The following is a 12200-nucleotide window of genomic DNA, read 5'->3' on the forward strand; positions in this document are numbered from 1 at the left end:
TAAAATAACAGAGCTAATCTTTGAAAATGGAGCAGTACACAGAGCAGCTCAGTTCAGAGAAACCAGAGTTAGCTCAGGTACTAGGGACAGGCTAAAGATAGCAGCCTGGGCTCAGCTAACTCCTCTGCCATCTTCAGGTGTGGTGAGAAGCAGTTTTCACACGACTGTGTGGGAGTTGCAATGTTTTCCATGCAGAGGGTCTAACACAGACAATACTTCTGCACTGCTATTGTCCCTCCTGTAAAAGAGACCATCCCTGTGGCACAGCTGCCCTTGCAGCTGGCACTGTCCTGGTCTGGATGCAAATCTGTCCCACCAAAATCTGAATCAATCCTCTGGTGTCTACATCTGAACGAAATGCTTACGGCTAAATGAGTAAGCTAAAGCAATTGGAAAGAAAACAAACAATTATTCTTATAACATTTCTTTAAGACTGCAATTAGATCAAATTAAATCAGCAGGAATTTCTCCACACAAAGCAAATGGAGCATTTAATATCCTGCTGAAATCAAACATGGCACACCGAAGTCCCCTACAACATCACGTTAAAACCACAGTCTCCAATCTTGTCAACTTTGTAGCTTTGTAAATAACAATAAAAGATCTGTATTTCAGGGTCATGCAAATTTCACTTCCTCAGCTTCTGTGTGATCTTTATTGTAAATCTGTGTGCATCTTTTGCACACTTCCTGCCCCTCTCCCAGAAAATCCCATTCTTGACATTGTGTTACTGCACACTTGCATACCTACATAATATCTCCATGCTGATATTGTTTTTCAGCTTTGATAGCAGCAAAAGGAATAGTAAAAGCAAACTGACCTGTTGGAGAAAAATTGTATTCCTTACTCACAATAAATTCCTGCCTTGACTTCCCTTCCTGTCTCATTCACTTTACTTGCCCTTTGTGGAGCCAGGAGTTGGACTGAACAATTCTCACAGGTCTCTTCCAACTAAGGATATTCTGTGATGTTAAACCAATAGTCAAGAAAAAGGTTTATTATTTTGAAATTTTTTAGCTCAAATAAAGATAGCAAGAACATAAATGCAGAACAGCTGGAATGTAACTCTTGGGACAAACTGTTTGGTGGGAGGGTGCTGTTTTTTTCTTTTTAATTAAATCTAGTTAATGCTATTGTTCTCATCCAGCCCTCAGCTCTGAAGACCACGGTGGTTTTCAGAGGCTTTGGATTTTAGTTGTTAAATAAAAGCTTAAAGCTCCCTGTCTCTAATCAAGTCCACAAAACTAACCTCCAGTCTTACCTTCCATACACAGATGGGCTCCTTGCAGGAAGTGCCAAGAGCATTTCAGCAGCTTTGAACATCTCATACAAGTAAAGATTGACTGATCAGACAAGCCCTCTAGGAGCCATTAATTGACTAATTTTGCAGCAGTCTGAAAATTTAAGTACAAGACACTGCTTTCCCCACTGCTACCTAGAAAAAAAAAAGTTTGCCACCCTGATTTTCAAGGGTCTTCTTCCTCTCTTTAGTTTTTTACTGGAATGTTTTCTTAAATGTCACAAAATTACCCCAATTTCAGGCAGAAAGACCTTGAACCAACTTAGGTACTAACAAGGTCTCCTATCCAGCCCTTCCATGGATTTCCAGAAAACACGTACAAAATGTTATTTCTGCTGCTAATGGCATTCTTTTTTGCAATTTTCATTACATTATCTAAGCACACACACAATTGGTGACATAGCACAGGAATCAGCACTTGTTCAAGCAATGGTGAGCAGAGATTGAAAAGGTTCAGACTAAATGACTGGAGGGCAGCAAAGTGCCTTTTCCCCTGCATATTCCAAAGAAAGCTGCAGTCAGACCTTATGGTCTATGCCTGGAGCACAGTTAATTCAGGAGGAATATCTTTAAGAAGTTATTTGATAAATTAAAACATACCCAATCTCCTGAGCACGAGTAGGTTTTAACTTTTCAAAGACTTGCAGTAAAGTCAAGTTTTCAGATGTTCAGGGTCTTAGCCTGAAAGATCTGCTCCTAAACACAGAACCTAGAGCTGCCAAATGAAGTGCACATAAACACTTGATTGGTTTTAACAGAGGAAACAAACCTTCAAATTTTTTCTAACCACATCAAGATAAATGGCCAAGTCTTTAAGCAAGAGTAGTTCAAAGAGATACCGTCAGTCTCAGGTGGATAAAGCACCATCAGGCCAAGTGGGAGGGCTTAGGAAAGTTAAAAGCAAAGCCAAGTTGAAAACATTCTCTTAATGGAAGCCCTGCATGACCTGTGCTTCACTTGGATCTCTTCAGGGCAGGGACTGTGTGATTTGTCTCAGTCCTCCTCAAAGTGCTGAGCGTACGTCAGCACTTCATCCCACGCAGCAACAGCAGCGTCAGTGGAAGAACAGCAAACTCCCAAAACCAGAATTGTGCCTCATCCAGGCAGCTTCCCACCAGCTAAACTTCCCTTCTACATAATCCCACTCTCATACTTACACATTAACATAGAAAACATAGTAAGAGAGTGGCTTTTCTTGCTAAGTCTTCTTTTTCTGACTCATTTGTATTGGAATGAATCACAAATAAATCGATCACCTGGCTGAGAGGTCATTTCCTACATTTTTGTTTCTGTTTCTTTGACACACCAAATCCAAAGACTGGTCATTTCCTACATTTTTGTTTCTGTTTCTTTGACACACCAAATCCAAAGATTGTGTTGTGTGAACATCAGTAACTTGTATTTTAGCATAAATTTTACATAAAATTCAAAACATGTATCTTTCATCCCAACAAACCAAACTTCATACAAAGTGCACCGATTTCTTTAAATTTTTACTAAAACAGGCAAAGGTTTGGTTTTTTCTTTTTTTAATTTGCATATTTTAATATTTGTGTCTTAATTTAAATTAACAGGAAAGGCAATCTTAGGGGACACACAAAAAAAGTGCCTTTTTTCACTGCTGGCCTATGTGCAATTTCTTCCAACTCAGGACTCATATTAATCCAAGTCAATCAAAGTCAGTGCTTTGTTCTAAGAACATAAGCCTGAACTGAGAATATACCTGTTTCTGGGGTATTACATGGAAATTATTTGGAAGGATATTATGCAAGTGTACACAATACACTCCAGGCTACACAGTACACTCTTATATGCCAGTCTGCAAGGTTAAATGATTTCAGAACTTGAAAATGTTTCCTATGAAAACACTGGATCCTTTAAACATTAAGTGCAGTTTGCCTTTGGTTTATGTAATGCTGTACAGCAGTCCCACAGACTGAATTAGACTTGCAATTCATTTCTCCATTGTAAGGAAGATACAGGCCACATTGCAAGCTACAAAAGCTGCTTTATTACATGACAGCCAGAGCTGAGCAAATAATTCACCTTGAATAATTCGTGCACTTATTTTTTTTTCATTTTCATTTCCAGGATGCCTGAAAGAAGATTACAGTCTCTGTAACATACCTATCAACTAAAATTGCCCTATGGAATTCCTCACATGGTTTGCTGTTACGTGCCTGATGTTCACAGCTATGCTTGGTAGGGACTGGTAAACAAAATTTATGGCATAGGTTGCTCTGGCTGAGTGATCAGCAAAAATCATGTTTCTTGTACAATGCACTTTTGTTTCCCCCTTGTAGTGCCTTATTTTTTCTGGTATACATACATCAAGAGCTTGGCAAGTTTAGCTAACTATGAAAATAAAAACAAACTAACAAAAACCAAAACCCTAAAACAAACAAACAAACACAAGATTCCCCCCCCCCCCCAAAAACACTCTTTTCTACAGATAAGAAAACTGAGAGTACAAAGAGGATAGAGAGGAAACCCTGACCCATCTCCTGGCATATCCTTCAGTAGTGTGGTGATTAAATTACACAATGCTGAAGAAAAAAGAAGTTCAACTGATTTAGAATAGTGAAAAACTTAGTTAAATACATAATTTCTTTTCAGGATAGAGAATCCTTCAGCAGAAGTCTTCACACCCTGGAGGGAGAAGGAACACACAAGTGTGGAAGGAAAGGGATTCCCTAGTCCAGAAACTGAAACACCAAAAATTGATGCACATCCAAAATGAAATCTCACAAAATCCCAAATAGATCCAACTTTGTTTTACTTTCATCTCCACTTAAACTATTCACAAAGAAAATGTGAATAAAACTCACCAACTTCAGCGAGAGTCAGGGAACTGACTTCAAATTTTAAAAAAGAAAAAGAAGAAAATAAAAAGTTGTGGGGGGAAGAGGATCAACAGTTGCATCCCAGGAGAAGAGCAGCAACAAAATACTTCTATTCATCCAGACCCCAAGGGAACAGTCTCATTTATCTGTAGCTATCACTCTGCAGCAGCAGAGATTAGGAGTTAGGTTTCCTTAACACTGATTCCTCAAGCAATCTTGGCTGAGGGTTTTCTAAAGTGAGTGTTACAGTAAAATGCAGGAGCTACCAGTAAAGATGAGGAGAAAATTGGTATCTTTAAAGAACATTTTAAAGAAATTTGATCTTAGTGCTTTTATACCCATACTCAAATAGAGCAGCAAGATGTTTTGAGGTTTTCTTCTCACGCTGAACCCAGGTGGTGGCATAAAGGTACACAAACTGAGGGGTCTTGGTTTGTGTTCTACATTTGTTAATTCATGACAGGTCAACAGGCAAAAGGCAGCAAGTTCTTGATGTGCAGCACAGACAAGCAGAAGTTACAAGTGTCATTCAGCACTGAGCAGCACAGGTAATTCCAGAACAAAAGGGAATTAGTTATCCTCCAACTTCTCACTTTTTTAGCTTCTTGTGTGGCACAAAGTATTACCAACTTGATTCTCCACGACTCTAAATTTACCTTATGTTATACAAGCAATCCTGTTCAAAAGTACAGAAAAATGGAGCTCAGCATATTTATTAGCCCCCTCATTTTTCAGTAGACATTCATCTTAGGAGATTTGAGTGTATGTGTTCAGAAAAAAGTTAGATAACCAAGATGTTTTATTCTCTTTTTCCAGGCTGCTATGATGACAGTTACAGGATTAAGCCGCCATGAGAATTTACTTATCACAAAAGGGCTTGACAGAATCAAATGATAAGTATCACCTGCTCAATGCTCCAGCCACCCCATGATTCATCTACATCTATTGGATTATCACACTCTTTTATGTTAGCTTTGCCTCAGAATGCTGTTCACACCCCATCAGTTTATTTACAATGCCTCCAACCCAAGTTAACACAAATCGGTTCTAAATGTTTTAAACTATTTTGACTTTAAAATAGATAAATAGTATTGCAACACGACATCTTAAATAAATCTAACTGGAAAAACTCCAACGAAAGTGGATGGTTATGGGAGGGGTGGGAGTGAGGCAGGGAAGCCAGGCACATCAAGCTTTCTGAAGCTGTAAATGGAATTTCTAATTAGAAGGTGTAGGAGTGATGGGGGGTAGGACAGTCAGGACGGACAGAGACCAGAGGTCTCTGAGAGTTCCAGGTCGTGGAACTTGTGGCTTATTGCAAAGGTGTGGGTGCAGGGCTCTGCTTGGAGCTGTCAGCCACAGCTTGGAGCAGGCCCAAGAGAGGGAGAGAGGTAAAGAGAGCAGTAAAGAGAGAGAAGGCAAGAGCATGGTAAAGAGAGAGAGAGAGAGAGCAAGATTCCTGTTACAATACAATAAGTCTTCTTCTGTGTTGAATATTCGAATTCTCACTAACCAATCTAACACAAGATACAAATCCTATAGCATTCATAAACAGCCTGTAAGAATCATTACATTACCATACTGTGTTACATTTTACACCCTAAAAACTACTCTTTGGACCCCTTCTGCCAAGCTAGTAGGGCCTGCTCTGACCCTTGGACCTATCTGCAAGCAGAGGGTACTGTTTCATCAAAAGGGGATTACCTTCAGTCCAGCCACACCATTGTTTTCCAGTTGTTCAGTAACTAAGGTATCTCAAAGCTTGCTCTCATTTCAATCTCACTTATTGTTTCCATATTCTCAAAATCTTTTGCCAGGCAATCATATTTATAAGGCTTTCCTGTTTCATCTTCCCCAACAGAAGGGATGTATCAGGACAGGGAAAACCCCAAGAATGACCAGGACTCCATGCAAAAGTAAGGTTTCCATTGACCAGATGAAACAGGGTTGAAGCAATTTGCTCTTTAAACCTCCCAGTGGAAAAACAAACTTTACTGAAACTCTTTAAAGATTGAGTAGAGTAGGCTATAAACTGCTGCACATCTTTGTATTTATGTAAATGCACATTACCAGCTCCAAAACTCACCTAATATAGCAACGACTTCATCATCCTGGATCACTTCCAAGGAGCCCGAGACCACGAAGCAGAGGCTGTCGACGCTCTCCCCGGCGTGGTAGATGAGGTCTCCTGGGGCACAGTGCACCGTCTGGAATTCCATGGCCAGGGCCCGCAGGCACCCGTCGCTGGCCAGCCTGAAGGCGGGGTGCTCCTTGAAAACCTTGCGGTTCAGGTGAACACAGATGTCTGCTCTCATGTCCTTGGGGCAAATCTGCAAAACCTGGGAGGGAAATCGGGCAATCAACTCCTGTGCATGGCTTCTACCTGCCTGCTATGGCTGGTTTACCACGCAAGGTTTAAGAACCACTTTCCTCCTTCTTAATTTTTATATTATTTTTATATTATTTATCCACATAAGCAACAATACTAACTTTACAACATCTGAAGGAAAACACTGTTTTCCTCTCAGCAACATGCTCTGCTGGATATTGAAGACCAGGTTTTTAAGACAAAAATCTTAAGAGCTCAGCAGGATAGAAAGTGTTGAAGAAAAGCTTCCAGAAGAATTGTTTCTAGAGGGCAGGTCATTTTTTTGATAGGCAGATTCCATGAATAGCCTGCACTAGTAATATGCTTTAACAACTAAAACAAATTACTCAAAGTTTAATTATCTCATAACATTAAGAATTGCAGGTATCCAAATTTACCCCCGAGTGGCACTAATAAGTTTTTGTTTACATGGGAAAGGGACTTTAAGGTATGATGCTGTTTTGGGCAGCTTTTGATCTTCCAAATGGAATGTTCCTCACGGCGATTCATGATGTGTGGTCCTAAGAGAACACGAGCTGATGGAGCTGATGCTCAGCACAGCGGGTACCAGCCAGGGCCATTTCTGAAGGGTTTTAATGTAATACGGACAGCCAAGTGGAAAGAATACCAAATCACTGCTGCATGTGCAGATTAAAAGTGGAAAGTGACATGAGCAGGGTTTGGATATAACAAAATCCTTGGGGGATGGTCTATGATGAAGCACGTCTAGGACATATTATTTGAGAAAAACATTGAGTAGTCTAAGTCTGCCTCTTTTTTTATTATTATTTTCTTAGTAATAACTACTCCATCCAATTAAGGAGCACTCCAGTCGAGCTTCAGAGTTACTCCCACACATTCTCCTAGGTGGAAGGAGAAAACTGTCTCACTGCAAATACTCCTGAAAAACAAAAAGGTAACACAGGAAGCACTAAGGCTATGCCTACACTTTGAAATGGGGTTCTGTGCAAGTTCTGAGCAGAGAACCAAGCTATTAATTCTGTGCATGGCACTGGTTCCAGATATCATGCCTGGTACTCCAAAGGCAAATAACTCCACCACCAATATCATCATCTTTGGCCCACCTCCAAACAGACATTTTATTACAGATATTACTTCTAAAAAGACATGTATTTGTATAGTGCTTAGGTGTAGGGCACTCGGGGCTGATTTTTCTTGGCTGCCCTGTACAGAAGAGCTGCCAAACCTGCCAGTTCCCAGTTTTCCAGGCTCACAGAAATGAGCTGGGGCAGCAAGACCAGCGTTTAACAGGGAACACGGGCAGCGGCCGTATCTGTCTTTTCCATTATCTCATTTACTCTGCCAATAAAAATACTCTCTAGTGGCATATTCTTGCCAAATTTTACTACTGGAATTACACATACACTTTCCAGTTACCTGAATATCACACACAAAAAGGGTTGTTGCAATAGAAATAGTAGCAAAACCCCCCGAGTATACCAGAGAATATTTTAAATTATGCTATTATCCAAAAACTTTTTGGTATTGCAGTCTTAGAGGAAGTTAACCAATTTTCCATTCTCCATTTAAAGAAGTTGTCTCCAGACTTCACAAAAATGAAAGGGATTAAAGACATTTGAGATCTAAATGGAAGAAGACTTTCATTTCTAAGGGAGGTAAGAAATGTATCTTCGTGGATCAATTTTAGAATCTTTCAGTAACTCTTGGGTAAATTTTGCTGTACTGGCATTTTCTAGACCAATAACTTAGCATGTCTGCAGTGAACACTGAACTGACAAATTTGTGGCCTACAAAATAGTGACAGGAGCAGTTCTGTGCTCAGTTCATATTTAAGTCTCTGCCTCATCTGTAGGAAGCTGCACTGCGTTTCAGAGCAGCACAAGTACCACTGTTCTGCCTCATGAGCAATACATGTTTTATTCATGACAAAACATCCCAGAAGTTATACACAGGCATCAAAACAACAGAGCTCAGACCTGGGAGTTTATGGATTGGCAGAGCCAACCACAGCTTTTGCTGTGCAGATGAAAGCTGAGTTCTTGGTTTAGCAGTCATGGCCAGCAGCAGTTCAGCCATGAACACACCAGTCACTGAAAACAGCGCTGTATTAAGCTCTTTGGTGTCCTGACAATTGGAGATTTCTTTCCTGCTTATTAAGATAATCCTCAAAGGCTACACTGAGTATTGTTGTGCTTGGTCTGGTTATTCTGCTGTCTCCAATGCATCCTCTTAAAGCATTTCTCTCCTTATCAAAGGAAGCCAAGAATAAACTTTGAAGATATGCTAAAAAAAAAAAAACCAACATGTTTTACATAGCAATTTTTTCTTGTTGTTTTGTTAAAATGATGACAGGAGTTTGTAATGGGGGCTGAATGAAAGCATCAGCACTCATTACACTATGTATCCTCAGACGTCTCTCCAGCTTCCCCAAACGCACCTACCTCGAATCACAACCCCACACAAAGACAGATTGTGAGAAAACACACAGAACAGCTTCTAACCAGTGCTATCCAGCACTAAAATACCATTTCTTTCTGAAAGCCAGTATGGCAGACAGTGCTTACAGAATCATGTCTAGGATCTAAAAATGGCAGATATGCTGAAGACCATTTAGGAAAGCAAACAGGGCCCTGTGTGCCCCTCAGTCTCCAGGCAGCTCAGTGCAAGGCCACATCTATTCTCATCCTTCGTAACGATGCTGTAACAGCTGTACAGAAATGACACTGTTTGCTCTTTAACTGCATCATCCACAGTTCAGAATGCTAAATTCAGCTGCCAACCAGAAGGCTGGTGAGCAGAGCATTGGTATGATTTCCTGAATGATCCACCCCACAAATCACATTTCTTTACAAGCAGAAGAAAAACTGTCTATCTCTACAGAAGTTGGCAACTAATATAAAAGTGACAAGGAGATACATTTTTACATTTGTTCTGGTGAAATGCCATCTGTTATTTTAAAAGACACAATGGGAATTTATTCATCAATTCAACGAATCAGAATGATAACACTTGCCTTACACAAAGTAGATTTCAAGCAATACGTTATTAAATACCCCCATTTTTCATTAGTACCTTTAACCTGCACACAGAATATTACAATCAAACTCTCCAATGACCAAAAAAAAAAAAAAAATTACCTTGTTTTCAGGCCCACAGAGCTGCAAGCAACCTCACAAGAAATGCTGCCAAAAAATCTCATTTGGAAAAACTGCGAGGTTGCGTTACAATCTGCAACTCGTTATTTACTTATCACCTTTATTTATTGTAAACTGAGCTTTTCTCTTAATCATTTTTATACTATTTCATGCCATTTCACTAGCAAAACATACATACTTTTACCACTATCATATGTCAGTATGACAGAATAGCTGAAATACTGTATTTGAAAGTTAAAAATTAAGGGAAGCTGCTGCTTAGAACTATTTAAAGAATATTTGTCTCCTTTACTAAGACAGTACCTCCTGTTTATTTTAATGGACTACTTTCAGGATGTGACTTGTTTCCTTGCAGTTTAATTTACTTACCTTTTCAGTATCTATTCCTCTGGACATTGACCAGGTGGAAACGATGTAATCCATCACACGCTCACTGAGTCCTTTGGGGACCTGGTAGAGCTTTAAAAAGTCCCGGACGCTGTTCAGCATTTCATGGTATCTGTTTGTGTTAGCGTACATTTGCTGAAATATGGTTGTCACGTTACCAAAAATGGTAGCATACAGAAGGGCTGTGAAAAACAAGAAAAACCACAGAGAAAATACATGATAAGATGTGGTGATCAGTCTGTGTTCCACTGGGCTTTAAGACTGGAAATGCTAGGTCGTAAAAATGCATGCAAATATCGGTGCTTTATTAGGGAGGCCTGATGAGCAGGAGCATTTCATAGGTCACCTTCAGCACTGCAAATTGGGGACCACCACCTACTTTTGTGAGAGCATGTCCTGCATCACAGACCTCCTAAAACATGACTGACTTTGTCCATCAAACAACTCAGCAGTACCCAAAACCTTACAAAACCACCACAGTAGACAGAAGAATTTTAAGAGAAATAGCTTGACAGCAAATACTTTAATTTTTCATCTCAGGTTTATAGCACCTGTGTTGAAATACCATCAGTGACAGATTTCCAGGCTTGAAGTGCATTATCACAGTAGTAAGCTGAGTCATTGTTACCCACCTCGGAGTGACAACAGCAGTGCATCAAAGCAGAAGATGGAATATGTAATAAACAGCTACCATGGGTCAGTAATTTATAGACATAAGTTTAATAATACATAAAAACTCACATTACATTTTACATTCTTCAGGCAAAAGAACAGCAAGGCCTGAGGCAAGAGCTAGAGCCCTCAGAGGCAGACCTTTGCACAGCCCTCCTGACTTCACACAACGCAGTTGTGAAGCCAGCTGGTTCATCAAGATGGGTTTAAGAATAAACACGAGGCAGAAAAAAAGGCAGTGTTTCCAAGCGTGGAGAGAAGCAGATGAAAACACAGAGGACTTGAGAAGATCCATCTGCTGAAGGCAGGACAGAGCAGCAGGCTGGTGGCAGCCTCAGCAGCAAGCTTTGATGGCTTGCAGAGGCTGGGGCTGCGGCTCCTCCAGCCAATCCAGCCCTGAATGAAAGGGAGAGACAGGAAGCCTCAAGGGGAGCTCTCCTATATTATGAATCAGGTCAGTGATATGTGACAGGTTGGCTGTAGAGGGAGAGGAACAGTCAGACTGCAGATGTGATGATAACCACCCATAAGTGCTCTGGCTTGCTGAGTAACTTCTTCCTCTTAATCATTTCCTGTCCCCCCAAAACAAGCACTAAATTGTGATTACCATATCTCTTTCACTTGAAATAAAGTCAAGTCAATGAGAAGCCATATTTATAAAAAATATATTTTGCTTTACTGAAGTACCCGTTTTTGCTGTTTATTTACTCCCTCACCAGCTATTAAAAAAAAATCATCCCACTCCTTCCTTTGAGAATGCAGCTGTTTATTCAGGGGAGTGTTATAGGCAGATATCCTTAAGCCAATTAAGATGCTCTAGGGTTCTATGACCAACAAAAACCTTTGATACTGTGGTAAAGAAACTTATGGGACTGTCTTTGCCCTGATCATCAAGAGATGTGATTTAAGTTAAGGTTTGCCCAAGGCCTTTACACTGCTGATGTTCTGTAGAATTCCTTCTTGATGCTGCATGACTTCTCTTTTTATGAGTTTCTGTAGAGAACAGCTCTCCCTTTTTCCATCTATTCCTCTGTACAAACAGGTATAAAAATATGCAGAAAAATGTGCTCTCTCAGAGGGGAGAGCATTATTACAGTGACCAGAAACATATATTTTCCCTGTTTAACCTCAACTTGTGCTTGAACAAAACCATACTGGGCAGTCCAATGAGTAGTGAAGTGTGATAAAATGCTTTACAAAACAGATTTACCATAACAGCTCCTTAATCCATGAGTATTTTTGTATTAGAACAGCATTACCTATCCCTGAATAAGTCCTGGTTTGCTCTCTGTTATGCAGATGCAAACATGACCGTACAGGAGACTGCAGCAGCACAAGGCAGCCAGCCCAGCACTGAAATGGGTGACAAATTAGAGAGAGGATGGCAAGCAGATTTTTATCTTTGCTTTCTGGCAAACAGTGAGACCTGGGGGTTCAGTAGCTTGGCATGTACAGCTCCAGGCCAGCAAAGGTAAAAGGGAGTCTCCACTCTG

The 12200-nt window shown here is 40.3% G+C and overlaps 1 protein-coding gene across 1 annotated transcript in view; it reads right to left on the minus strand.

Annotated features, from left to right (window-relative positions):
- The window catches only part of KCNH1 (potassium voltage-gated channel subfamily H member 1), a gene marked incomplete at both ends in the record, with an annotated part of 170356 nt that overhangs the window by 76958 nt on the left and 81198 nt on the right, over positions 1-12200 (minus strand). The window contains 2 exons of the mRNA XM_084202555.1: positions 6230-6482; positions 10018-10217. Of these exons, the coding sequence (XP_084058681.1) occupies positions 6230-6482; positions 10018-10217 (453 nt within the window). The remainder of the gene's footprint in view (positions 1-6229; positions 6483-10017; positions 10218-12200) is intronic.

Source organism: Fringilla coelebs, assembly GCF_963513975.1.
Source record: "Fringilla coelebs genome assembly, chromosome: 3".
Taxonomy (NCBI): domain Eukaryota; kingdom Metazoa; phylum Chordata; class Aves; order Passeriformes; family Fringillidae; genus Fringilla; species Fringilla coelebs.